The sequence below is a fragment of the Dipodomys spectabilis genome, unplaced genomic scaffold (genome assembly GCF_019054845.1).
Source record: "Dipodomys spectabilis isolate Male_0828 unplaced genomic scaffold, ASM1905484v1 ptg000073l, whole genome shotgun sequence".
In the NCBI taxonomy this organism is placed as follows: Eukaryota; Metazoa; Chordata; class Mammalia; order Rodentia; family Heteromyidae; genus Dipodomys; species Dipodomys spectabilis.
This window is the reverse complement of record NW_024870750.1, coordinates 3,542,255-3,567,704: the sequence shown is the minus strand read 5'-3', so window position 1 is coordinate 3,567,704 and position 25,450 is coordinate 3,542,255. Positions and strand designations below refer to the sequence as shown.

At 42.1% G+C, this 25,450-nt stretch overlaps 3 protein-coding genes and 1 pseudogene across 5 annotated transcripts in view; 1 reads left to right on the top strand and 3 right to left on the bottom strand.

Annotated features, from left to right (window-relative positions):
- Kiaa0586 (KIAA0586 ortholog) overlaps positions 1 to 555 on the bottom strand; it is a 108,647-nt gene extending 108,092 nt beyond the window's left edge. The window contains exon 1 of the mRNA XM_042682533.1: positions 108 to 555. Coding sequence (XP_042538467.1) covers positions 108 to 306 — 199 coding nt within the window. The 5' untranslated portion in view covers positions 307 to 555. The remainder of the gene's footprint in view (positions 1 to 107) is intronic.
- Positions 556 to 1,062: 507 nt separating this feature from the next.
- On the top strand, positions 1,063 to 18,691 carry Timm9 (translocase of inner mitochondrial membrane 9). Of its 2 annotated transcripts, none has more exons than XM_042682585.1 (5): positions 1,063 to 1,359; positions 5,531 to 5,617; positions 14,608 to 14,672; positions 15,004 to 15,099; positions 18,009 to 18,691. In XM_042682585.1, exons 3-5 carry the CDS (start codon positions 14,634 to 14,636, stop codon positions 18,141 to 18,143), a joined length of 270 nt encoding a protein of 89 aa, XP_042538519.1. In that variant the 5' UTR covers positions 1,063 to 1,359; positions 5,531 to 5,617; positions 14,608 to 14,633; the 3' UTR covers positions 18,144 to 18,691. The 2 variants fall into 2 exon arrangements, with proteins under 2 accessions (XP_042538519.1, XP_042538518.1); XM_042682584.1 differs by lacking the exon at positions 1,063 to 1,359 and adding an exon at positions 1,482 to 1,585.
- On the bottom strand, positions 7,743 to 8,391 carry LOC122110078 (annotated as a pseudogene).
- Positions 18,477 to 25,291, bottom strand: Tomm20l (translocase of outer mitochondrial membrane 20 like). Of its 2 annotated transcripts, none has more exons than XM_042682582.1 (5): positions 25,127 to 25,291; positions 24,976 to 25,019; positions 22,858 to 22,939; positions 19,204 to 19,346; positions 18,477 to 18,651 (listed from the first exon to the last, which is right to left on the bottom strand). In XM_042682582.1, the coding sequence occupies exons 1-5, from the start codon at positions 25,260 to 25,262 to the stop codon at positions 18,598 to 18,600; spliced, it is 459 nt and encodes a 152-aa protein (XP_042538516.1). In that variant the 5' UTR covers positions 25,263 to 25,291; the 3' UTR covers positions 18,477 to 18,597. The 2 variants fall into 2 exon arrangements, with proteins under 2 accessions (XP_042538516.1, XP_042538517.1); XM_042682583.1 differs by lacking the exon at positions 18,477 to 18,651 and adding an exon at positions 18,752 to 18,929.
- Between the last annotated feature and the right edge of the window lie 159 nt (positions 25,292 to 25,450).

Genomic DNA, 25,450 nt, shown 5'->3' with positions numbered 1-25,450 from the left:
TAATAATCCTCAAAAATTTTAAGGAAGGGAGGGATGAAGACAGGAGTGAATTTAATATTTACAAAAGTGAAACTGAATGAGAAACTACAGAACATGGAATCACGTACCACATAAGGTTCCATTTAAGGTAGCCTCCATTCGAATGGGAAGATGTTTATTTGTAGTCAAGGCTGGAGGCACACGGAGCAACTCATCTTGCACCAAAGCTAAATGACCTCTCCGACTTGGAGAAACGACCTCACGAAGCTTCCTCGCCGGCATCTTAACCATTTTTTTCTTTTCTAAGCTACACTCAGACCCTTTCATATTGTTGATACCCCAAGTAGTTGCACAGGTCCGAAAGGAAGACTTTCTGGCAGGTTCCTTAGGACAAAGTTTTCATCTCTTTGCGGCCCAACGGAGAAGAATGGAGGGATGGGGGGGCCAAATGATGAAGAATGCGCGGATTCCAAGTGATTAGGAGACACGGTCGTTACACTTATCTTTGTTTAAATGTCTACGGGAGTCCCCCTGGAATTTGACACTGTGCGAGTTCACCCAGGTTCAAGGCGGTCAGCGGCGCATACTTTCCCCACCTGTTCCACGGAGCGTACGCACGGGCGACGGCGCCCAGACAGCCGACGTCGAAGCGAACCGTGCCGGGCGGCGGGCGCCAGCCAGCCCTGCGGGCGAGGCCGACGCCGGCGGGCCAGGGCGAGCCCCGCAGGCCAAACCGAAAGCCGCGGCTTTTGTGTTTTCTAATATCCCACCCAAGCAGCTGAGTGGGTTGTTGTTGTTTTTTTTTCCACCCACAAACCCTTACACACGCGCCCGGCTGCAAGGGTCGAACACCCAAGCCGGCTCCGCCGCGTCTCCAGGAAGCCCGGCCACCGCGCCGTCCCCAGTTCGATTTGACAACAGCTTCAGTTGCCCGCGGTTCAACACCCACTGCTCCCCGCCCTCAGCCCCACACGGCCCGCCCTTAGGACGCAGCGCGCATGCGCGCCGAGAAAACCATACTTCCTGGTGCCCTTCTATCCCTCTCCGGGTGGAACAAACTCGGGAGGTCAGAGACAATTAACTGTCAGTTTTTTTTTTTAAAGGCAGCGCATCACGCCCCAAGACTTAAAATATGGGATAAAATTCGAGAGCCCGTCGCGGACGTAAAATCACTCACATGACCGGTAAAACGACTTGTGTTTATTAAGGACTATTTACACTGCGGGTCTCCGGACGGTTAGCGATCTGGAGTTAAGTAAATGAGGCTTCCGACGGCGCCGACAGATTCAGCACGTCCCCCGACCGGAAGTGCAGACTGAAGGTCATTATCTCAACAGACGATCGCCGAAGTTAACTCTGAAGGAAGTTTTAAACTTACTGGTAATGCTGGCTCCTCCTCCTCCCCTCGATTGTTGTCACGGTCTGACGAATCGGCGTCACGAGGTTTAGGCGCCGGTTGACATCACGGCGGCCACGTGTTCTCCGCCGCTCCGCTCCGCCCGCCCGCCCGCCCGCCCGCCCGGACCGCGGCCGTCGCCCGCTGACTGGACAGGCTTCGCAGCTCCCTGACCGCGTACCGGCGGCTGACGCGAGAGCTTGTGATTAAGTATGGTGTCTCCTTTAGCACTGGAGTCCCGGGTGCCCGGGCGGGGGGCGGCCAGGCTACGTTCGGGGTAGGGGTTCCCGAAAAGGCCGCCGCGTGTCGCTGGGGTTGGGGCGGGGCGGCGGCTGCGCGTCCGGTGAGGGTTCGGATCCCCCCCTCCCCGGGGTCCGGTCGTGGGGAGGGAGCGGCGACTGCCGTCCCGGCGAGGGTCGGATCCACCCGGGGCCGGGTCGTGGGGCGGGGTGGAGGATCGCAGCCCCGGCGAGGGTCGGATCCACTCCGGGACTGGTCGTGGGGAGGGGTGGAGGATTGGAGGCCCGGCGGCGAGGGTTCGGGTCCACCAGGGGCCGGGTCGTGGGGAGGGAGCGGCGGCTGCACGTCCCGGCGAGGGTCGGATCCACTCCGGGACTGGTCGTGGGGCGACTGCAGTCCCGGAGAGGGTTCGGATCCACCCCAGAACTGGGATGTGGGGCGGGCAGGAGGACTGCAGTCCCGGAGAGGGTTCGGATCTACTTTAGTACTGGGTTGTGGGGACAGGGGTGGACTGCAGGCCCGGGGAGGGTTCGGATCCACCCTGGGACCGGGATGGGTGTGGGGGGAAGAGGAACGGACTGCAGTGCCTATGGCACCTCCAGCTCGCGTTTGGGAGTTGTCTCCTTTGGGACATGGAAGAGTAACCGACTATGAGATATCCATGTTGACAGACGTGACCTTGAGCAGACCGACATGGACCCTCCGCTTAAAAGCTCTAGACTTTCTGACCTCTAATCCTTTCTCCAGTACTAAGGCCAACAACCCCTGTTCCCTGATGCGCTCATTTTAGGAAACGCACTACCTTAGAGCTTTGCCTATAAAACAAGCTAAAAAGCGTCAAAAAATAAAGCTGGGGTGGGGGGGAGTCAGATGTTAAAACTAAAATTTTCTTTCACATCTCAGCCATTTACTTGCAGAAGTTTAGGGCAAAGGGGACTTTAAAGGGAACTGTTTTGGGAGAGTTTAAAAAAATCATCATTTTTATTTTGGTATCTTGGTAAGTTTCTATTAGCTAATCATTTTTATTACAGCACTTACAGTTTCCCTGTATTATTGGTCTGCTAGGTTGTATGTACCTACTGGTTAACGATTTGTTATTCAAAAGAAAAGCCAGATGCTGGTGGCTCAGGGCTATAATCCTACCTACTCAAGCGTCTGGGATCTGAAGGACTTCCCTTGAAGCCAGACCTGGCAGGAGAATCCATGAGACTCTTACCTCCAATTAGTCACCAAAAAGCCAGAAGCTCAAGTGATAAAGCGATATTTAAAAAAGCTCAAGGAGGACCTGGGAAGGTGGCTCAGTGGTAGAGTGCTTGCCTTGCAATGCATGAGGACCTCAGCATCACATAAGCAAAAAGAAAAAAAGCCGGAAGTGGCGCTGTGGCTCAAGTGGTAGAGTGCTAGCCTTGAGCTGAAGAGCTGAAGGACAGCGCCCAGGCCCAGAGTTCAGGCCCCACAACCAGACACCCCCCCCCCCCCCAAAAAAAAAGCTCAAGGAAAGCACATAAGCACTGAGTTCAAGCCCCAGTAGCTCAAGTAGTAGAGTGTTATTCTTTAGCAAAAAGCTCAAGGACAGGACTCAGGCACTGAGTTCAAGCCTCAGAACTGGCACATACATGTACACAAAAACAATGTCAGCTGTAATATGAATGAACTCCCATGATTTCTTGGTGAAATTTAGGTGTGAAAAAGATTTTTTTCTGCACTAGTCTCTTAAGGTCTGAGCATACACATCATTAAAATTACTTGAATAAATAAATCTTACAACTCCTTTCATATCAGAGCTGGGGTAAAACCCTCAGTAGTCTTGTTCCTATTCCCCAGTGTTCATGCATCAATGCTGTGAAGCCAGTACTATAAAAGCACAAAGAGCCGGTGCTGGTGGCTCACAGCTCACACCAGTAATCCTAGCTACTCAGGAGGTTGAGATCTGAGGATTGTGGTTCAAAGCCAGCCAGGGCAGGAAAGTCCAAGAGACTCTTATCTCCAATTAACTACCAGAAAACAGGAAGTGGGGCTGTGGCTCTAGTGGTAGAGCACTTGCCTTGAGCTGAAGAGCTATGGGACAATGCCCAGGCCCAGAGTTCAAGCCCTATGACCCACCAAAAAAAAAAAGTTAAAAATTAATAAATTTTGGCTTCAGAATTGGTACCTTGCATAAGAGTTTTACAAAGAAATGGAGAACATCAATTTCTTCATAACTTTTTTTTCCAATATTCAGAAATTTCTGGAAATTCTCCTTGTATGAGAATATTCACCTGAAACATTTTTCCCTCCAGGGGCCTTTGCTGGCCTTTTGGCAAATGTTTTTTTTTTTTTTTGGTTGGTCGTGGGTTTGAACTCTGGGCACTGTACCTGAGCTCTTCAGCTCAAGTCTAGTGCTCTACCACTTAAGCTACAGCACCACTTTGGTTTTCTGAGTGGTTTATTGGAGATAAGTCTCAGGGCCTTTCCTGCCTAAGGCTGGCTTTGAACCGAGATCCTCAGATCTCAGCCTCCTGAGTAGCTAGGATTACAGGCGTGAACCACCATGACCTGCTTAATGTATTTATTTTCTAGGAAGACAAAACACTTAAGGAAAAGAACTAGATGCATTGGAGAATAAATAATAGGCCAGATATAGCACATGCCTATGAAGCAGGAGAATGGAGCTATGTAGCAAGTTCTAGGTCACACAAAACCCTCTTTCAAAAACAACAAAAGAGCTAATATCTAGCCTAATAAATATGGAGAAATATAAGTGGCAAAAGAGATGTGATATAGGTGTGTAACAGCCCAGCTAGCAGGGCTGTAGACACACGATTGTGGTTTAAGGCCAGCCTGAGCAAAAAAGTTAGCAAAACCTAGTCTCAGCCAACAAAGCCAAACATGGTAATATCATATACCTGAAATCCCATCTACCTGGGAGTTTTATATAAGGAGTGAGTGATCTAAAGCTGGCTTGAAGGAAAATTGAGATGCATTGGTGGCTTATACGTGTATCCTAGCTACTCAGGAAGCTGAGATGTGAGGACCACTGTTTAAAGCCAGTTGGTGTAGAAAAGCCGATGAGACTTTTTCCAGTAAACCCACTTAAAAAAGCTGAAAGTGGAGCTGTAGCTAAAGGGGTAGGTAGAGCACCAGCCTTGAGTGAAAAAGCTAAGGGACAGTGTCCAGGCCCTGGTTCAAGCTCAAGTACTGACATATAAAACAAGAAACATCCAAAAAATAAAGCAAAAGAGAGGTGGGCATGGCTGAAGTGGTAGAGCACCTGCCTAGCAAATTCAGGGCTGTGAATTTCAATTCAGTACTACCCAAAGTAAATCCTTTGGCTTGTGTAAAAATAAAAGAGCCTATAACATATTAAACACAAACACATGTGCACGCACGCGTGTGCGCACACACACAAAATACCTTGTAGCCCCAGTATAGAATTAGATTGTAGAGCCAGTCACGAGCGGCTCACGCCTGTAATCCTAGCTACTCAGGAGGCTGAGATCTGAGAATCTCGGTTCAAAGCCAGCCCAGGCAGGAAAGCCCGTGAGACTCTTATCTCCAATAAAGCACTAGAAAACTGGAAGTGGTGCTGTGGCTCAAGCTGTAGAGCACTAGCCTTGAGCTGAAGAACTGAGGGACAGCGCCCATGCCCAGAGTTCAAGCCCCACGACCGACCAAAAAAAAAAAAAAATTAGATTGTATATAGTAAGGTTATATATAGTACGACTTTAACTTACCAAAAGAGAAAGGGCTGGGAGTAGTAGAGTGCTTATGCTCAAGGTCCTGAGTTTGCTTCTTAAACAAGAAGGAAAAACAACCTGATATATTAAATTTGGCAACTACAAGGAAGTTGCTTTTTTATGAATTTGAATTCCATCAAAAAGACTATTAGAAGTGGAAGAGACTTCAGCTGTCATATTAAATGTCCTCTTTTTTCAGGTAAGAAATCAGGCCTGGCTGGAGACTCAAGCAAAGGCTGGACAACTTCATTTCCAGAACAGAAAGGAAACTCATGCATCAGAAAAGGTTTGAGCCTGATGACTGATAAGATCTCTTTTTACTCCAAAGTTCCTTGGTTCTATGATAAATTATTTGGCACACATACCAAATTTCTACAATCATTCCAAGATCTACCCAGGCTATCCCTTGTCTATCTCTGGATTTCAGGGTTGTAAATGGAAGATAACCCTGGTAGTATGTTTACTCTACAATAACAAACATGGGTTCTAGTGATGGAAAATAGAATCAAGAGTGTAGGCCACATTTTATTATTTTGTCTCACCGTGAGGTGTTTTATGTGGCTGTACAATTTTTGATTATGTGTACCATAATCTTGATAATGGCAACTGCTGAGAATAACTGAAGATTTAGGCGGACTTAAAATTGCTGCTGGCTATTGAGTTCAACTGTAGGTCTAGGAAATATTTGAGATTATTTAATCAAGTGATTCTAAAGAAAAGAAAATAAATCTCAATGTTAATATAGTGGTCTTTGAGTAAGAAAGAGTAGAACTATGTATTCCCAGTTCCTTAACAATGAGCTAATGTTACTTCTGTATTATGGTACATTTTGCTTAAAGAAAAGATTGTTTAATGAAACTACATTAAAAGACGATACCATCTAGGACTAGTATATGTAAGGTCCACTTCTGGATGGCGAGCAGACTCCACCCTCCTCACAACAAAGTCTCCACCCAGTACCTGTGTTACCTAGGCAACTGGCACACCTGGAAGAGGTCACATCTGAATTTGAGGTGGCCACACCTTTCTCCGCCCATACCCTAGATAAGGCCTAGTTCAGGCCCAGACACTTTCCCAGGCCTTTCCCAGCCACGTGGAGTGCCAACCTGGCCTGGTCCCAGCAGGTTTACTGAATAAACCTACCCCTTACCTGAATACCACATGCGTAGTGCTGTTCTTACTCAGCTACCTCTTTTTAAAAACTTAACAGTATAATCCTAGCTACTCAGAAGGCCAAGATCTGAGGATCATGGTTCCAAGCTAGCCAAGGCAGAAACATCCTTGAGGCTCTTATCTCCCGTAAATGGAGTGTGGCTTTAGTATGGTGGAGGGCCAACCTTGAGCAGTAAAGCTTAGGCCCCAGGGCATGCACACAAAGAAAGCAAACAAAAAACTTCTAGCATCCTTCACCTTGCCATCCCCACCAGCTTTCTTGGATTCAGGTTTCTTCTTAGTGTCCAGCTTCTCAGACTTTCCACCCACCATCCACCCACCATCCTCCTTTGCTTCACTAACCCCAGAGAAAGAAATAGAATGTGTCTGGGGAAGCCTCTAGGCATGTTCAACTGTTGTCCGTGTCAAATTGGAGTCCACCAGTCTCGGATGGCAAAGGATTGGGGTGTCCTGAAATCAAGTCTTGGAGAGGTGGCAGCCATTCTTTCACAAAGTGTGGAGTTAAGTCCCTAAAACATTTTCAGTTAATTTTTATATAAGGTAACAGATTTAATTCAAGGTTATAGTTTGTTGTTATGGTTATTTTCATTTGTTGAAAGGCTCTCCTTCATTTAATTGCTTTTGCCCTTTACCAAAACTCAGCTCAGTATATTTACATATTTCTTTTTCTGGATTCTCTACTGATCTATTTCCCTCTTCACTGAAACCACAAATACTTCATTATTGTCACTATATAAAAACCTTGAAATCAAATAGATTTTAACTTTTATATCGAAAGCAAAAAGACTAAAACAGGACTAAAACCTTCCTGTTTTAGTCTTTTTGCTTTCGATATAGAAGTTTCAAAAACTTGTCCCTAAATTTTCAAGATTTTTGTTTTCTTCTGGTTCTAGGGCTTAAACTCTGGGCCTGGGCACTGTCCTTTAGCTGTTTTATTCAACGCTGGCACTCAACTACTACTTGAGCCACTTCTGCTTTTTGTAGATGAGACTCTTACATACTTTTCTGCCTGGGCTGGCTCCAAACTAGAGTCCTCAGATCCCAGCCTCCTGGTAGCTAGGATTAGTCATGAGCCACCAGTGGCTGGCTATAAGAGATTTGCTGAGAACTTGAGAAGAATAATGCTAAGCCTATGTATATATCAGTTTTGGGAAAATTGACATTCTTAACATTAAAGGCTTCTAATTTGTGAACATATATATTCTTTTTTATTTATTTGCGTTTATTTTATGCTAAATTTATTCCTGTCTCATAAGTTTTTGTTTCTTCAGTTTCTTCTTTTTCTTCTGTGCATCCTCCTCCTCTGGTTTAGGAACAATTTGCTCCTTTTCAGTAAGGATCATCTCAGTGTGGCAGGGGAGCTCATGTATGGGTTAATCCTACCATGGGCTCTGTAAGTTCGGCAATGCATCTTAGGTGCTTTGTTCACCTGGATGTGTTCAATGACAGGGAGTCTACATCTAAACCCTTCAGTTCAGCATTGCTCTCTACATTCTTAAGCATGTGCAGCAGAAATTCAGCACTCTTTTTGGGCCACCGACCCTCTGTGCAGCCCCACTGTTTGGCCTGGGCACACCTGCCAACTCCACCATTGTAACACCGGAATGGCACACATTGCTTCTTTAATGTGACATCTTTAGATACTTAGTCGCTTTTCGGATATGCATACCCTTGATGGCTTGGGCTGTTTCTCTAGTGTTCTTAAAGTCTACACGAAGATTGGAACCTCTTGACTTGCATGATTTTGTGGGGTTTTCTGAGTCTACAAAGTAGCGAACCATTTTCACAGGTCACCTCTGGCCGCTTACAGGAAGAGAATATATTCATTTTGGGGGGTATTTTACAACTTCCATTAGCGGTTTGTAGTTAACCTGTAAGTACTGTACATGTTTTATTAGACTTATCCCTACTTTGTTTTTCAGGGATTAATTTTTTGTTAATTTTTAAAATTGTTTTAAGTAGTTTTACATCTGTTCAATTCAGTTTGTAAGTGTAGTGTATCTTATCAGTGTCACTCCTTCCATCATTCCCTCACATCTTTCCCAACCCCACCTATACCCTTAAGTTATGGTGTTCCATTTTTACATATGGATATTGAATACAGTGACTGTATTCTCCCACCTTTCTTCTCTCCACTTGTCTATCCCCCTATCAAAAGTTTCAACTTCCTGGTAGTATTGTATTTTTAATTTCAGTGAGCACATATCCATTCTTAGTAGGTAGAAATGCAATTGATTTTTATATATCTTATATCCTGAGACATTTGAACTCATTGTAGTTGAGTTTTTTTTTAAGTTTTCTGTATTCACAATCAGGTATAAAACAAATACTGGCAATTTTATGTTCTCCCTTCACTATCTTTATGACTTTTCATTTCTTTTTTTTTTTTACTGCACTGACTAGAACTTAACATGTATGATGTCTAAGAGTGGTGAGAGTTGATGTCTTTCCTTCCTATAGTATGGTATATACTATAGGGTTTTGTTTTGCTTTTTAACAAAAAAAGTCTTCCTTTTCCTATTTTTCTGAGAGTTTTTTTCCATGAATGGATATTAGGTTGTTACCAGATTTTCTTTTCCCCCTGTAATTCCATTATTTGTTGGTTGAGATAGGAGGATTGCAAGTTTGAGTCAAGTTTGGACTACAATAGTGTGAGGCCTGGTTTCAGAAAATGGAAAACAAACAACAACAACAAAAAAAATGCTTTTTGGGGGCTGGGCTCAATGGTAGAGTGCTTGCCTTGCACGCATGAGGCCCTGGGTTCGATTCCTCAACACAACATAAGCAGAAAAGGCCAGCAGTGGAGCTGTGGTTTAAGTGGTAGAGCACTAACCTTGTGCTGAAGAGCTGAGGGACAGCGCCCAGGCCCATAGTTTAGGCCCCACAACCTCACCCTCCCCCCCCCCAAAAAAAAATCCTTTTTTTTCCCCCACATCATTTGATCTGATCATGTGAATTATTGTATTAATATGTAGGCTACACTGGTTAATTTCCAAATATTCAATTAGTCTTACATTTCTTCAAATAAAGCCTACTTGTTCAGAGGGTGTAATCCTTTTTTTTTTTTTTTTTTTTTGTATATTGCTAAATACTTTTATTTTAAGCATTTTATGTCAATTTCATAAAAGGTTTTTTTTTTCTTGTAGACTCTTTGTGCTGTCTTTTTGTCTGGATTTGATACCAAGATAATACTTAACTATAGACTTTTACTTAACTGTTAAGTTTTTACATGTAGACTTGTTTGTGATACTGTCTTTTGAATATCTGAAGAGTCTGTAGTGATTTTATACTTCCATTCCTGCTGATAGTATTCACTGAACTTAATGAAATGCTAAATTTAACACACTGAAATCTGTATAAAAGCTAAGCCAGCTGGGCCCCCCTGCACACACCTCCAATCAGAACTACTCAGGAGGCAAGATCTTAGGATCTCAGTTTGAAGCCAACCCAAGCAGAGAAGTCCCCTTGAATCTCTTATCTCCAGTTAACCACCAGAAAACTGGAAGTGAAGCTGTGGTTCAAAGTGGTAGAATACCAGCCTTGAGCAGACTAGCTCAGGGATGGTGCCTAAGCCCTGAGTTGAAACCCCATAATGGACCCCAAAAAAGCTGGGTCAGTATCATAGAAATATATTTAGTACCCAATGCATACATTAGAAAGAATTATCTCTTACTGTTTAGTTGTCTATTATCTGGAGATTTTCTTGTTATCTGCAGTTTCTCTTTACATTCTTTGTGATCAGAGATAACATGCCCAGAATGATTTTAGTTCTTGTGAATTTATCCAGGCTAGTTTTATGGTCTAGGATAATGATTTATCTTGGTATGAATTCCATGGCCACTTGATAAAAAATGTAGACTCTGTGGAATTAGGTGCAAAGTTCTATAAATAATGGATTATATCAAGTTTATTTTTTTGGGGGGGTCCGGTAGTGGGGCCTGACCTCTGGGCCTGGGCACTGTCCCTCAGCTCTTCAGCTTAAGGCTAGCGAGCTACCACTTGAGCCACAGCACCACTTCCAGTTTTTTTTTTTCTTCTGCTTATGTGGTGCTGAGGAATTGAACCCAGGGCCTCATGCATGTAAGGCAAGCGCTCTACCACTGAGCCACCTTCCCAGCCCAAATTGATTTTTCTTTTTTTGTTGGTTGTGGGGCTTGAACTCTGGGCCTGGGCGCTGTCCCTCAGCTCTTCAGCTCAAGGTGAGCGCTCTACCACTTGAGCTACAGCGCCACTTCCGGTTTTCTGGTGGTTTATTGGAGATAGGAGTCTCACGGTCTCTCCTGCCTGGGCTGGCTTTGAACCACGATCCTCAGATCTCAGCCTCCTGAGTAGCTAGGATTACAGGCGTGAGCCACCAGCGCCCGGCCCAAATTGATTTTTTTTTAAATGGTGGATTTTTCCGTATCTGGACTAATTTTCTGTTTCATTGTTCTATCAGTTAAGAGAGCAGTATTGAAATTTTCACCTATAGTTGCAGATCCTTGTTTCTCTTTCCAGTTCTAAATAGAAGTCTTCACTCTACATATTTTACAGTTTTGTTTTTGGTGCATACACTTCTTGGTCCATTTACCAGTTTGTGTCTAGTAATTTGCATTGAAGTCTACTTTCTCTCATATACCCACTACCCACTGTTTCTTCTTTCTTCTGTTTAGTGTTTGCATAATATATGTATCATTTTTTTAGTGATGGAGTTGGTGGTGGTACTAGGTTTTGAATTCAAGGTGTTGCTCAGATAGGAACTTTACAACTTGAGTCATTCCCCTGGCCCCATTCTTTTGTATTTAACCTGCCTGTATCATTAAAATTGAAGTTTCTTTTATATGTGTTATGCTTGAGTAATGTTTCTTTAATCCACTGTCTCTTGATTGGTGTACTTTGGGCTTAACCTATTAGGGTTTATATAACCTAGGACTTAAGCTTGTTATTTTACTTTTTGTTTGTTGACTATCTCAGCCTGGAGCCAGTGGCTTAGGCCTGTGATCCTAGCTGCTTAGTAAGGTAAGAACTGAGGAGCACAGTTCAACTTAAGACAGACAAATTCAAGGGACTCGTCTCCAGTTAGCCAGGAAAAAGCTGGTAATAGAGGCATTCGAAGTAGAGGTAATAGAGGCATTAGAGATGCAAGTGGTAGAATGCTAGCTTTGAATGAAAAATCTAAGTCAGAGTTTGTTGTTATGAACTAGTAACACCACCAGAAAAAAAAGTATGTGTGTGGCAGGGGGACTATCTCCTTATGTATCTCTTAGAGACAGAGAGGGGGACAAGCATGATTATCACAATCTAAAGGTGCCAACATATTAGTTTGAGTGAAATATAGACACTTTATATCCATTTACCCTAATTGTCAACATACATTTAGAATAACATTAGGTGAACATATAAATTTTTCCAACAGCTAACATAATTTAGGAAATTCAAAAAGTTGTGTGTGAATTTTTTTTCCCCTCTTGGATGTCCTAAATTCTTATTTTCTGTTTAAAAACTTAAATAACCCATTTTGTGTAGGTCTGTGAACAACAAATTCTCTTAGTTTTTCTTACTTTGCAAATGTCTTGAGTTTCCCTTCAGGAATGAAGGATATTTTTCCTAGATACAATTTCTGAGTTAACAATTCTGTTCTTTTAGTGCTTGAACATTTTGTGCTACTTTGTTCTGGACTCCATAATTGCTGAGAAGGGCTGGGAAGGTGGCTCAGAGGTAGAGCACTTGCCTTGCATGTATGAGGCCCTGGGTTCGATTCCTCAGCACCCCATAAGCAAAAAGAAAAAAGCCGGAAGTGGCGCTGTAGCTCAAGAGGTAGAGCGCTAGCCTTGAGCTGAAGAGCTGAAGGACAGCGCCCAGGCCCAGAGTTCAGGCCCACGACTGGACCCCTCCCCCACCCCCCAAAAAAAACAAAAGCAAAAACATAATTGCTGAGAAATCTGCTTAATCCTAAATATTGTGCCCATTTAGTGAGATACTATTATTCATAGACTGTTTCATAGCTAGCATTATCTGTCAATTAATTAGAATCATAAGATTCTATGATTCTGGAATCATAAGATTTCAAATTATGATTTTGAAGTATCCAGTTACTATGAAACCAAATTATACTTTGTATTAATTATTATTTCAAAGAAACAATAAACTATAACATTAAGAATGAGACAAGCACAGCAAATTAAAGAATTGATGCTATCCCTTGCATACAGTTCTTTTAAAATGTCAGTAGTTCCCACCAGTATATACACAGACTAAGGAAGAAAAGACAAGAGAAGCCAGGCACCAGTGGCTCATACCAGCAAACCTAGTTACTCAGGAGGCTGCGATCTGAGGATCATGGTTTAAAGCCAGCATGGGCAGAAAAGTTCACTTGAGACTCTTTTATCTTCAGTTAATCACCAGAAAACTGGAAGTGGCACACTGTGGCTCAGAGTGGTAGAGCACTAGCCTTGAGCAAAAGAGCTCAGGGACAGCACCCAAGTCCAAGCCCCATGACCATCCCCTCCCCCCAAAAAAGACAAGGGGGACTGGGAAGGTGGCTCGGTGGTAAAGTGCTTGCCTTGCATGCCCAGGGCCCTGGGTTCAATTCCTCAGCACCACATAAGCAGAAAAAAAAAAAAAAAAAAGACAAGGGAAAAGTAAATGCACAGGAGAACTGTATGCATGGCTGTGAATAGAATAGTTACTGTTGGTTAAATGTTTTATTCAGAATGGTATTTTTTGTGATAGTGTCCTACATGTTGTCCTAAGCCTGAATTTTCAATTTCCAACTCCATATAAGTTTCACAAAAAGTTTATACTTTGCAATTTGTACTTTGATTCCTCAGTACCACATAAACATTTTAAGTAATTGACAAGCTTAAGATATAAAAATCCGTTTATTTTTATGTATTTCTTATTAAATTCAAGACTATAATGCATAGTATTTGTTAATTTATAGTATATAGGGTTAGTGTTAGGTCTTCCTTCTAGATGCTAGTTTGATTTTTAATAGCTTTAGTTTGTGCAAACCTTTTAAGTGGGATGCTCAACCTTTCTAGAACTAACCAGCATGAATAAGTAAACCAGATAATACACATTCTTATATCTAGAACTAAAGTCCTACATTTATAGTATGTATACACCTTGGAAATACAGAAAGGTTTTCTGACTTCTTTGTCTTCTCCATTGCCAAGTTAGATCACAAGTACGAAATGTTCAGAAGTTCCTGATAAGTCTCTGTGAAAACTGTTTTTGAAATGCAAAATACATAAATTCTCTAACTTTGTTTTGAACCCTGAATATTTTTATGAGCTGATGTTGATTTAAAACTGAATGATAAACCAGGCACCAGCAATTCATGTTGTAATCCTACCTATTCAGGAGGCTGAGAGCTGAGGATCACAATTCAAAGCCAGCCTAGAAGTTGGAAGTAGACCTGAGGCTCAAGTGGTAGAGCATTACCCTTGAGCAATAAAACAACTCAGGAATACCACCCAGACTCTGAGTTCAAACTCCAGGATTAGGGCACACACACATGCACACACACTAAGACAGGGACCCATCACAAAATCTAAACCGTTATTAAAAATCTGAGACTAGCTAGGCACCAGTGGCTCATGCCTGTAATTCTAGCTACTCAGGAGGCTGAGATCTGAGCCAGCTGGGCAGGAAAGTCTGTGAAACTCTTATCTCTAATAAACCAACAGAAAACCAGAAGTGGTGCTGTGTGTGGCTCAAGTGATAGAGCGCTAGCCTTAAGCAGAAAAGCTCAGGTACAGTGCCCGGACCCCAGGTTCAAGCCCCATGACCAACTAAAAAACAAAACATACAAGAAAAAAAGCCCAAGGCCCTCCATTTGGGGCTGTGTATGTGGCTTAGTGGTAGAGTGCTTGCCTAGTGTGCATGATGCCCTGGGTTTGATTCCTCAGTACCACATAAACAGAAATGGCACTGTGGCTCAAGTGGTAGAGTTCTAGCCTTGAGCAAAAGAACCTCAAGGACTTGAGTTCAAAAAGAAAGAAATGGTATATAATTATATCTATAGTTAGAAATTTATAAAATATGTTAATAATGAGGTAACTCTTTAGCCTAAAATATTTAATAGATTGACAAATTTCTTTCTTTTAACTTTTAAATTAGGTGACTAATAAACATATCAAAAGAATATGGCCGCACAAATACCAGAATCTGATCAGATAAAACAGGTAAGGTACTACAATTAAGGGGATCTTGCAAAAATAAAAAATAGAATCTACTATTGAAAATGTGAATCAGTGGTTATTTATAGATCATTTTCAAAAATCATTATTAGCTGGATATGGTAGTTAACACCTCTAATCCCAAGCACTCAAAAGCCTGAGATAGTAGTATCATAAATTCAAAGCCAAGCCTGGGTTATATAGGAAGCCCATCTGAAAACAAAAACAATAAAAAAAAAAAAAACATGATTTGCGATGTGACAGGATATTTTGTTTAGATACAAATCATCTTTGTTTCTAAAACTGAGTATTAAATAACTTTATGATTTATTTGTAGTTTAAAGAATTCCTGGGAACCTACAATAAACTTACAGAAACCTGCTTTTTAGACTGTGTTAAAGACTTCACAACAAGAGATGTAAAACCTGAAGAGGTAAGAAAAGTGTTGCATACTAAAAATTCTCCAAAATTTGTCAAGAACAATAGGATCCTTACAAGCACTCTCTTTTTACTTACTCAGCTATCTGCTATGTGTCAGTGCGTGGAGGAACCAAGGTTTTGTTTATTTTTTTATTTCAGGTAGTTGTACAAAGGTTTCTCAATTTAACAAGGCAGATTATGTGTACAATGCATTTTGATCAGTGTCACCCCTTCCATCACTCCCCCATCTTTCCTAGTCCATCCATATCCTCAAATTACATGGTTCCATTTTCATCTAGGTACCTTGAATATAATGATTGTATTTGCTGACTTGCCTTCTCTCTATTCTTCTGCTCCCTAGTCCCCCAAAAACAAAACAACAAAACCAAAAAAACAACCATGTTTCAGCTTCCTGATCATTTTGGAAGGTTTGTTAGTTGTTTAAAGGAGTTACACTATTGGGATCCTCCCCTGAGTTTACCATCCGTTAGTCAGTTTGTGTGTATAGATGCATATAACCTTGTATATGGTTTTGTGTATGTTTATATTTTAGATCTAACTTGTACATATGAGAAAAAACTTGGCAATGTTTGCCTGAGTTACTTTAACATTTTTTCCTAGGTCCATCCATTTCCCTGTTCTTTCTGATAACTAGTTTCATTGTGTGTATGTGTGTGTGTGTATCACATTTTCTTGATCTATTCATCCATTTTAGGGCATCTGGGCTGCCTCCATAGCTTAACTAGCTATCATGAATAGTGCATCAGTGAACATGGATGTGAAAATGTCATAGTTTACTATATCCTGACTTGTAATATTTTGGGTAGATGCCCAATAGTGGTATTGTTAGATTATAGGATATATCTATATTTGTTTTCTTAAGAATTTCCAAATTCATACTATTCATACTATTGTTTTTAGTGATGCCAAAATTTGATGTGATAATGATAATATATAAAGGTAGATTTATCGGTTGGGCAGCTGAGTTACTGTAGTCAGGCTTAAAGAACCTGTGTGTGTGTACCAGCCCTGGGGCTTGAACTCAACACGTGGGCTTGTCCCTGAGGTTTTGTGCTCAAGGCTAGTGCTCTACCACTTGAGTACAGCTCCAATTCTTGCTTTTTGATGGTTAATTGGAGACAAAAGTCTCATGGATTTTACTGCCCAGACTGGCTTCGAACTCTCAGCCTCCTGAGTAGCTAGGGCTACAGGCATGAGTCACCAGCACCTAGCTGTCTAAAGAAACTGGATTTGGCCTTTTATCTGGTCTGAGAACTTGGATTAATTTCAGAAAAAAGCAAAAATTGTTTGTGGTAGCTTTTATTTCATAGGTGGACTCTGAAACCCAGTCCTATTTTAAGTGTTAACTTTTAATGTCTTCATCACATTATCTGCATATTTGCTCAAAGTGACAAATGTTGGTAACATTTATGCCAAGAATTTAGTATCTAACCATCATCAGTACTTACTTGTTAAATAATTGACAAACATAGGACAAAAGCTAAAGAGAGAAAGCGGGAACAGCTGATACTAAGCAAAATAAATGTATATATCACCCAATGTGTAAAAAAAAATTAGTTTTATTGTTAAAGGTCATAGAGTTCATAAGCAGTGTAGATTAAGATAATGGTAACTATTGTTGTGAATATTAAAAGGTGTTTGTGACTTAGGCTAAGTATAACTATGCTACAGTATTGCGAAATTTATTTAGTCATGTAATCTCAATAAGAAATATTTGAGAAAAAAAGAAAAGTGAAGCCAGGTGTGGTGGTCACACCTGTAATCTCAGCACTGGAGGCTGATACAAGATGATCCTAAGTTCCAGGCAAACCTGGCCTAAGTGGCAAGGTCAAGGCCATATTAAGACCTCATCTCAATAAATATGTAAGTAAAAAGTAAGCAATATTTTTAGAATCAAGAATGTTGATAATGAGGTTACTCATTAAAAAGAAACGTGTAGGGTGTAGTAGTATATGCCTACAATACCAGGTACTTGGAAGTTGGAGGTAGAAGGATCAGGAAGTTTTGGGTCCAGCCCAGGCTAAGTTAGGCAGACTCTGTTTCAAAAACAAAAGGGCAGCTGGACGCTGGTGGCTCACGCCTGTAATCCTAGCTACTCAGGAGGCTGAGATCTGAGAATCACAGTTCAAAGCCAGCCCAGGCAGGAGAGACCATGTGACTCCTATCTCCAATAAACCATCAGAAAACCGGAAGTGGCGCTGAAGCTCAAGTGGTAGAGCGCTCACCCTGAGCTGAAGAGCTGAGGGACAGGGCCCAGGCCCAGAGTTCAAGCCCCACGGCCGACCCAAAAAAAAAAAAAAGGGGGCTTGTATATGACTGCTATGATAGAGCATAGACATAAAGACATAAAACTACTAGATGAACTTTTTTTCCCCCCTTTGGTGGGAAGTAACACAGGAGCTTTGAATTTAGGGCCTTATGCTTGTAAGCAAGTGCTCTACACTTGAGTCAAGCCTAAAGCCCTTTTTGCTTTAGTTATTTTTCTTATAGGATGTGGTGTTTTTACTTAAGGACCATTGTCAGGCCGTAATCCTCCTTCCAGCACCTGCATAGCTAGGACCAAAGATGTGTACCACCACAACCAGCTCCTAGATGTTTATTTTAACCATCTAAATAAGGGGGTAATAATGTGGGCTTTCGGTTAATACTGAAACATACCTGTAGAAAATATAGTCCAGAAGCTTCAAGAAAGCTTTAATTCTCACTAATGGTTGAAAGTATCAACAATTAAGCTATAGTATTTGCTACCGGGGGGGGGGGGGGGGGGGGTGCGCGTGCGTGTGCGCACATGTGTGTGTGTGTGTGTGTGTGTGTTCAAAAACATCTCACTGGTTTTCTTTTATAATACCTTCATTTTAAAAAACTGATTTTTTTGTGTTGCTTCGTCTTCCTTATTTCTAGATTACCTGTTCGGAACATTGCTTACAGAAATATTTAAAAATGACACAAAGAATATCTATGAGGTTTCAGGAATATCATATTCAGCAGAATGAAGCCCTAGCAGCCAAAGCAGGACTCCTGGGCCAGCCGCGATAGGGAAGTCCCAGTGGATGGACTTCAATGAAATATTGCCAACAGTCGTTGCACTGGAAATGAGGATTCATCTCAAAGAATCCTCTGAAAGCAGTAAGCACCCTGTAATGCCTGTCTGTTGTGGCTACTTGGCAAATGGAAACCACTGGAGAAACAAAAACATTGTTCCCCAGAAATAATCAAAAGAGAAGGTCATTGTTCAGTGAAAATAGTAGGATGTAACATTTGTTGAAGTCTTAAGATTTACGGCTTGGTCACTTTGGTTAGAAAAAATAAACCATTGTTTCTTCATTCGTGACTGTTAATTTTAAAGTAAAATATGTGTCCAATCATGTATAAGGTAGAAAAAAATTTTATTACTAAAAGTAAAATAAATGGAAGTATCACTGAGCAGTTAGTTGTTTATACTGTATAGAACACAGTATTCTGACTGGACTGTGGATACGTTGAAATGTTTTCAATCAGAATCATCCTCCAAGCATTCCTGTTCATTCATGTTTGCCTCAAATTGCTGGTAAATACATAAAACAGTTACTTGCTAATCATTTCAATGCACGATCTTTTTCTTGCTTCCCTTCTTTTATCAGTGGGCATTACATTCTTATCCTAGCTGTATCTTCAGGAAACATCCCATCTAAGACTAACTTGGGAATGTGTAAGAGTTGACTATTAGGCTCTAAGGGAGTCTGTATTGTTTCACACTTTGTTCAGAAGCTGAGAGTCTAACATGAATGGTTCTGAGTCTGACCAACAATATATGGTTTATTTTCAACCATGAAGTGCAATCAGCTGAATAAAAGTAAAACAGAGGTAAATTTATATCTTTTGGCTTATCAATCCTGAAACAAATGCAAGCATTTATAGGAAATTCTCATTGATGCATAAGTATATCAGGCAGTTTGATGAAGATACCTTTTATTCATTTGGCTTAAAAATGGTCATTTAGAACTTGGGCAATTCACAAACATACTTTGCTATTCCTATGTAATCTACCCAACATCATGATTATTACTGTTATAATTCACAAAGTATATTTCAAAAAAATGATTAACTGTGTACTCACCTGGCAGATAAGGGGGATTTTGTGCAATAGCATCTGAAATACTTTGGGAGGGAGTGTGCGTTTGAAAACATGGAGAAGCTTCTGTGGTTGCATACAGACTGAAAGGGCATTGCTGAGGTGTTGTACCCCCATTCCATTCTCTCCTGAAACAGTAAGACATTTTGAGTAAAATTTAGCATTTGTCAAAATGTGCATCCTACAAGAAAGCAAAAAAGGTTAGACATTTAAAGCATCTTACACTAAAGGCTATCTAGACAATTCCTATGAAGAATAAAGAGTACACATATGAGAGAGAATGAGTTTCACAGTGGTAAAGGTCAGGCTGAGATCTGAGGATCATAGAAAAGTCTATAAGACTCTTATCTCCAATTAGCCATCAAAAAGCCAGAAGCAGAGGTATGGCTCAAGTAGTAGAATGATACCCTTAAACAAAAGGCCTAGTCAGAGACTTGTTCAAGCCCAAGTACTGGCATGTACACACACACTCACACAATCATTGTATAAGGCAAATTACAGTTACCATACTCACTGTTTAAGGAAATACACTTGCCTTGAAAATACTCATGTTGTTTTAGTTTTTAATGTGGCCTGTTTTTCAATTAAAAAAAAAAAAAGCTAAAAGGAATAGACTCCATTATCAAAGATTTCAATTTTTTTTTGAGACAGTCTCCCTGCATAACTAAGGCAAGTCTCAACCTTGAGATGTTCCTGCTTCAGTTTCCCAAATCCTGAGATTATGGGCATGTGTCCCCATACCTAGCTTGAAACAAAATTTAGTATAACATGAATTATAATCTAGAGAAAGAAAATAAGACATCTGTGAACTCTGATTTCTGAATTAATTTTTTATAAATGAATTTTAGGATGATTGGTTGTGAAGGAACAAGGAATAGAAATTTGTGAAAAGTAAACTATAATCATTTCCTTTAAATTATAACATGGGATGACTTAGTTTTACTCTCAACTTTTAGAAAACAAAAGACCAGTGAAGTGATTTAGTTTTCAAGCTCATTAATGCTAGAAGTAGGAGGAGTAGAACCTAACTTTTTTTTTAAGTTGAGATTAGGTGATTACATACATTATTGTGGAATAGTGATAGTTAAAATCACAAACACATTTTAACCTTCACAAGGCAAATTGTCATTATCATGGTCTATAAAGTTTGTGAATACTATGAACTTTGACAATACAATTATTTCTTCCACATCAGGTGATAGTTACATTTCTTCCCTTTTGTTAAGCTGTTCCCTCTTTCCCTCTCATTCCTCCCCTGTCATCACTGTCTTTGGGTTGCTTAGTTCATTTTCATCTATGTCAGTGCAGCTGATGGGCCCCTCTATTATATGTTTTCCTGTTTCCCTCTGATTCTGTGTCCTCCTAGCTTCCTTCCCTTGTGCACATATATATACCATATATGTGGTCAAGAACATGGAGTCATTTAGCAATGATACAATAAAAGGAGTGGAAGTCCTTTATTTCTTGAGCCCTATTTACTTTGTCATATCTCCTTGCATTCTGGCTTTAGCATCCACGTATCAAGGACACCATGTGCCGTTTGTCTCTCTGCTCTTGGCTTACCTCACTCAAGATGATTTGCTCTAGTTCTATCCATTTCCCTGCACATGCCATTACTTTGTCCTTTCTAATGGCTATATAATTTTCCATTGTATATAGGTACCACAATTTTTGGATCCACTCATCAGTAGTGGGGCATCTGGTTTGTTTCAATATCTTAACTATTGTGAACAGTGCTGCAGGTGTCCTTGTATCCTGATTCAGGGTAGATGTCTAGGTGTGGTATGGCTGGGTCATAGGGGAGGTCTATATTTAGCTTTCTGAGGTACCAGTATACATTCCCACCAGCAATGCAGTAGGAGAACCTAACTTTTGACCCTTGGATCAGGCCAAGTGCTCTAACACTAATCTATATCCCAGCCCTAAATTTATTTTAAATTGATAATATTTTAGCTTTATGATGGTAATACACTGTCATTATACTTTAACTATAGTCTATATGTTTTTAAAGAAAAACTGAAGCTACAGTAGTGCCTATACTCATGACACATAGTGCTAATGGAATAGAAAAAGCAAACCATTGGTTAACTAAACCAACAAATCCAACATAGCCTCTCAGATATTACAATCAAAATTATTCCACAGACATAAACAACTAAATTGGTTACAGAACTACAGGTTGAACCCTCATGTGAAAATTCAAAATGCTTCAAACCCGAAAATTTGAATGCTGAATTCAGGCCACAAATGAAAACTCCACATTTAACCTCAGATGATAAGTCAAAGCCCAAACACTACCCTACTAAAAAATTTGTAACAAGTTAACTTGTTACAGGTTATATATAATGTCTATGAAATGAATTATATGTTCTGAGTAAGTCACATTAGGAATACACACATATTTCAAAGAGGTTGTGGTCTCAAGTATTCTGGATAAGAGATAAATCTGTACATCTATGAGTTCACAGAGGAAAAAGTGTTACCACTTTTGGGGGAGAAATTTAAAGCCAAGTTTATAATTCTAATAATTTCAACACTTACACACCATCAACATCTAAATCTAAATACCTGAGTAACTCTTAAAATGACTAGAAGTCAAATGAGATTTTAAAGTCATTTGTGCCAGGCCCTGGAGGCTCACTCCTGTAACCCTACCTATTCAGGAGGCTGAGATAAGAGGACTGTAGTTCAAAGTCAGCCGAGGCAGGAAAGTCTGTGAGACTTACCTCCAATTAACTATCAGAAAACTGGAAGTGGAGTTGTGGCTCCAAGTAGTAGAGCACTAGCTTTGCACAGAATAGCTCAGGGACAGCACCCAGGTCCTGAGTTCAAATCCCATGACCAATTAAAAAAAAAAATCATTTGTGTACATTCTGGGTTTTAAAAATCAAACACATCATTACATGACCATCAGTGTCACGTGAATATTGTAGACATATGCTTGCATTAAGTTTACATAACATAGCCTATATTATGCCTAACCTGTAGGAATATAGTCCATTTCCTTTTTTATTTTTTGCCAGTCATGGGGCCTGAACACTGGACCTGGGCGCTGTCTCTCGGCTCTTCAGCTCAAGGCTAGCACTCTACCACTTGAGCCAAAGCACCACTTCCAGCTTTTTCTGCTTATGTGGTGCTGAGGAATCGAACCCAGGGCCTCATGCATGCAAAGCAAGCACTCGGCAACTGAGCCACCTTCCCAGCCTATGTAGTATGTGACTTGTTTGACTTGTAAATCAAAATTTCCTTTGAGTGGGATAATGTTGCAGGTGAAAAAACCAAGACAATTTTCTTTTTTTTTTGGGCGGGGGGTTGGTCGTAGGGCTTGAACTCTGGGCTTAGGCGCTGTCCCTGCACTCTTCAGCTCAAGGCAAGCACTCTACCACTTGAACCACAACGCCATTTCCAGTTTTCTAGTGGTTTATTGGAGATAGTCTCATGGATGTTCCTGCCCAGGCTGGCTTTGAAGCGTGATCCTCAGATCTCAGCCTTCTGAGTAGCTAGGATTACAAGCATGAGCCACTGGTGCCCGGCTGACAATTTCTTTTTAACTGAAGCAAAATACCAAATCTGACAAATACTGATTGTACTTCTTGAACATGTCATTGCAAGTAACTTAAAATGATTATTACTTCTTACCTCTAGATAACCAAAGTTCTGCCATCTGTACCTCTTGCAGAAAACGTTCTTGCAGTTTTTCATTTGTTGCTAGATCCCACAACTAAAAGATTCATAAGACATTTAACAATGAGTAGTGAATGTAAGGCCTTTGGTATACTGGTCAAAATCAGTTCTTATTTTAAAAGCACATTTTGAGCCTAGTCTCTAATGAGTGAAAAATGTAATCTCTCTTTATAATTAAATGTTTCCTAAAATAGGGTTAAAGTTTTTTGCGATTAAAAACAAAAACAAGAATGGTAATAACACTGCAGAAATCCTCCTATAACTAATACAGTAAAGGTAGCTTTGTGTGTTGCAATTGTATTTTCTTGCCTGTTATTACCAATGCATGTTGAATAGGTTGCAGAGATTTCTCTGGCCTATAGGTCTCTGGTCATTGTGATATCTCCTCATAGTAACATCTCTACTAGATATTCATTTCATTAAAAATGTTCTACAGCTTGGTACCTCTCTACTAGGTGAGGCAGGAAACTGGCAAGGCTTCTATATTGAAACCCTCAGAAGGAGAGCAGGATAGGACATGGTGGAAGGTTGACAGCTGATAAGTATCAGAACATTGGTTCAGAAAGGCAAACAAGACCACAAGATGTCATCAACCTTGGAACTATGACTAGGACTGGTCTTTATTGTGCTAACAGCCCCTTGAAAGCTTTTATCAGTAATAGTTGTCAAAGGCTCCATAAGTGGATTGAGGTTTAGTAAGTACTATAAATGGCAGGACAGTCTAGGAGCAGCTGGAAGAAGTAGACAACCAACCCAAACCTCTAAGTCCATTGACAAACCCACCACAAGGCTGAGAAAATGATTCCTAACATATAGGTATGATAAGAAGTCCAATGTCTTTGGGGATTCACAGTACTTTACATCTGGATAAAGAATCAGGAAAGGTTTCTCAGAAAAGAGCATGAGTATGGAGAAGTTTGGTAAAGTTTGATGAAGAATGCATTGTATGGCACACATCGAATGGTCATTTGTTTTTGCAATACTGGGGGGTTTGAACTCAGGGTTTTGTACTTGTGTTTACCACATGAGCCAAGTCCTCAGCATTCAATTGGATTATGACAAGGTAAACATAGCATCAGTACTCATTACTGAAGACCAGCTGCAGACAAGGAACTTTATATAGATTATTTCCAACGCTTAGGCAGTTAGTACAGTAGGCACTCATGCAAGGCAGTGGTGTCAAAGTGAGGGTGGTTTCAGAAGTGCAGAGAGTAGGGAGGTTGTGCATAGAAAGCCTGTAGTGGGCTGGATACAAAGAGGAGTTTTGGAATGGGTTAAGGAGTTAGTACACCCATATTTATGGAAAACAAGTCTGTTATTTAAGTAAACAAGAGCAGCCAGGAGGGTAGCAAGTCTATAAGCTTCATAAGGAAGCAGGAGAAGATTGGTAACAAGGATGAGATCATGAATCGGTGCCATCCGTGTAACTGGGTAAGTGTGGAGCATGTAGGTCCAATTTGGGTCTAGAGTGGTACATCTGAGAACCCTGTCGGAGGAGACAAAACCAGGGAAGACGTTGGGGGCCCAGGGCCCTTCCGGATGAGCTGTTAGAGAAGGGTCCTGGGGTCCACCCCGACCTACAGGATAACCCTTGGCTCAGCCATCTACATTTTTAACAAGCTCCAGGTGATGCATCCGCATTCCAGTTGGGGACTCACGGCTAAGGAACCACACGTGCTGGCGTTAGGATCAGACAATGCATATCTGAGCAAATGCCCGGGGAAAACCTCCTGCGGATGGACCAAGGCCGTGAGTACTAGTCCTGCCCTTGAGCCCTGGGCTGCTTCACCCAAGGCTCCATTTCCGTCTTGTAGCTAAGTCTCACAGACGTTCCTGCCCCGGCGGGCTTCGCACCGCGGCCCTCCTATCCTCCGCCTCCTCATTAGCTAGGGCTCCCGGTGCGAGCCCGGCCCCGCCTGCAGTCGCACCATGACCGCCCGCCCGCCCTCCCTCGCTTCCTTTTGCTGCAGAGAGCTAGTACTAAACGGAAGGCCGCGGCACGCGGGACACAAGCACCCCCCCCCTTCCCGGCCCTGCTTCTAGAAAGTTCCCGGCGTGTGGGCGACGCCTCACCTGCGCGTCCCGCGCCTGGGCCGGTGGCTGCTGGGCTCTTCTCTCTGCAAACACAGATGGCTCGTGGGCCCGCGGTCCCCTCGGCCGCCGCCCATCCCACGGCCCGCTGCGCCCCGGGCCCGGGCCCCCCTGCCACACCGGGCGCACTCACTGTCCCGCAGGTGCCGCTTGAATGCCGGGTCGCCACGCCGCTTCCGGTCGAAGTAGACGCAGTAGGCCAGGAAGGCGACGGCTCCGCAGGCGGCCAGGGCGGCCAGGAGGCCGAGGACCGGGCGGACGCACGGCATCGGGCCGCGGAGACCGGCGGCCGAGCGTTGGGCGCGGGCCCCGCCGCGGGGGTCGGGCGGCCGGCAGGGGGCGCCGGCGGCGGTCCGTCCCTGGCGCGCCCGGTGGCGCGTTGACGCCTAGCCGCCGCCGCCACCCCTGAGGAGACTCAGGGAGCCGGGGACGCGAGGGGCGGCCCACAGCCGTGGAG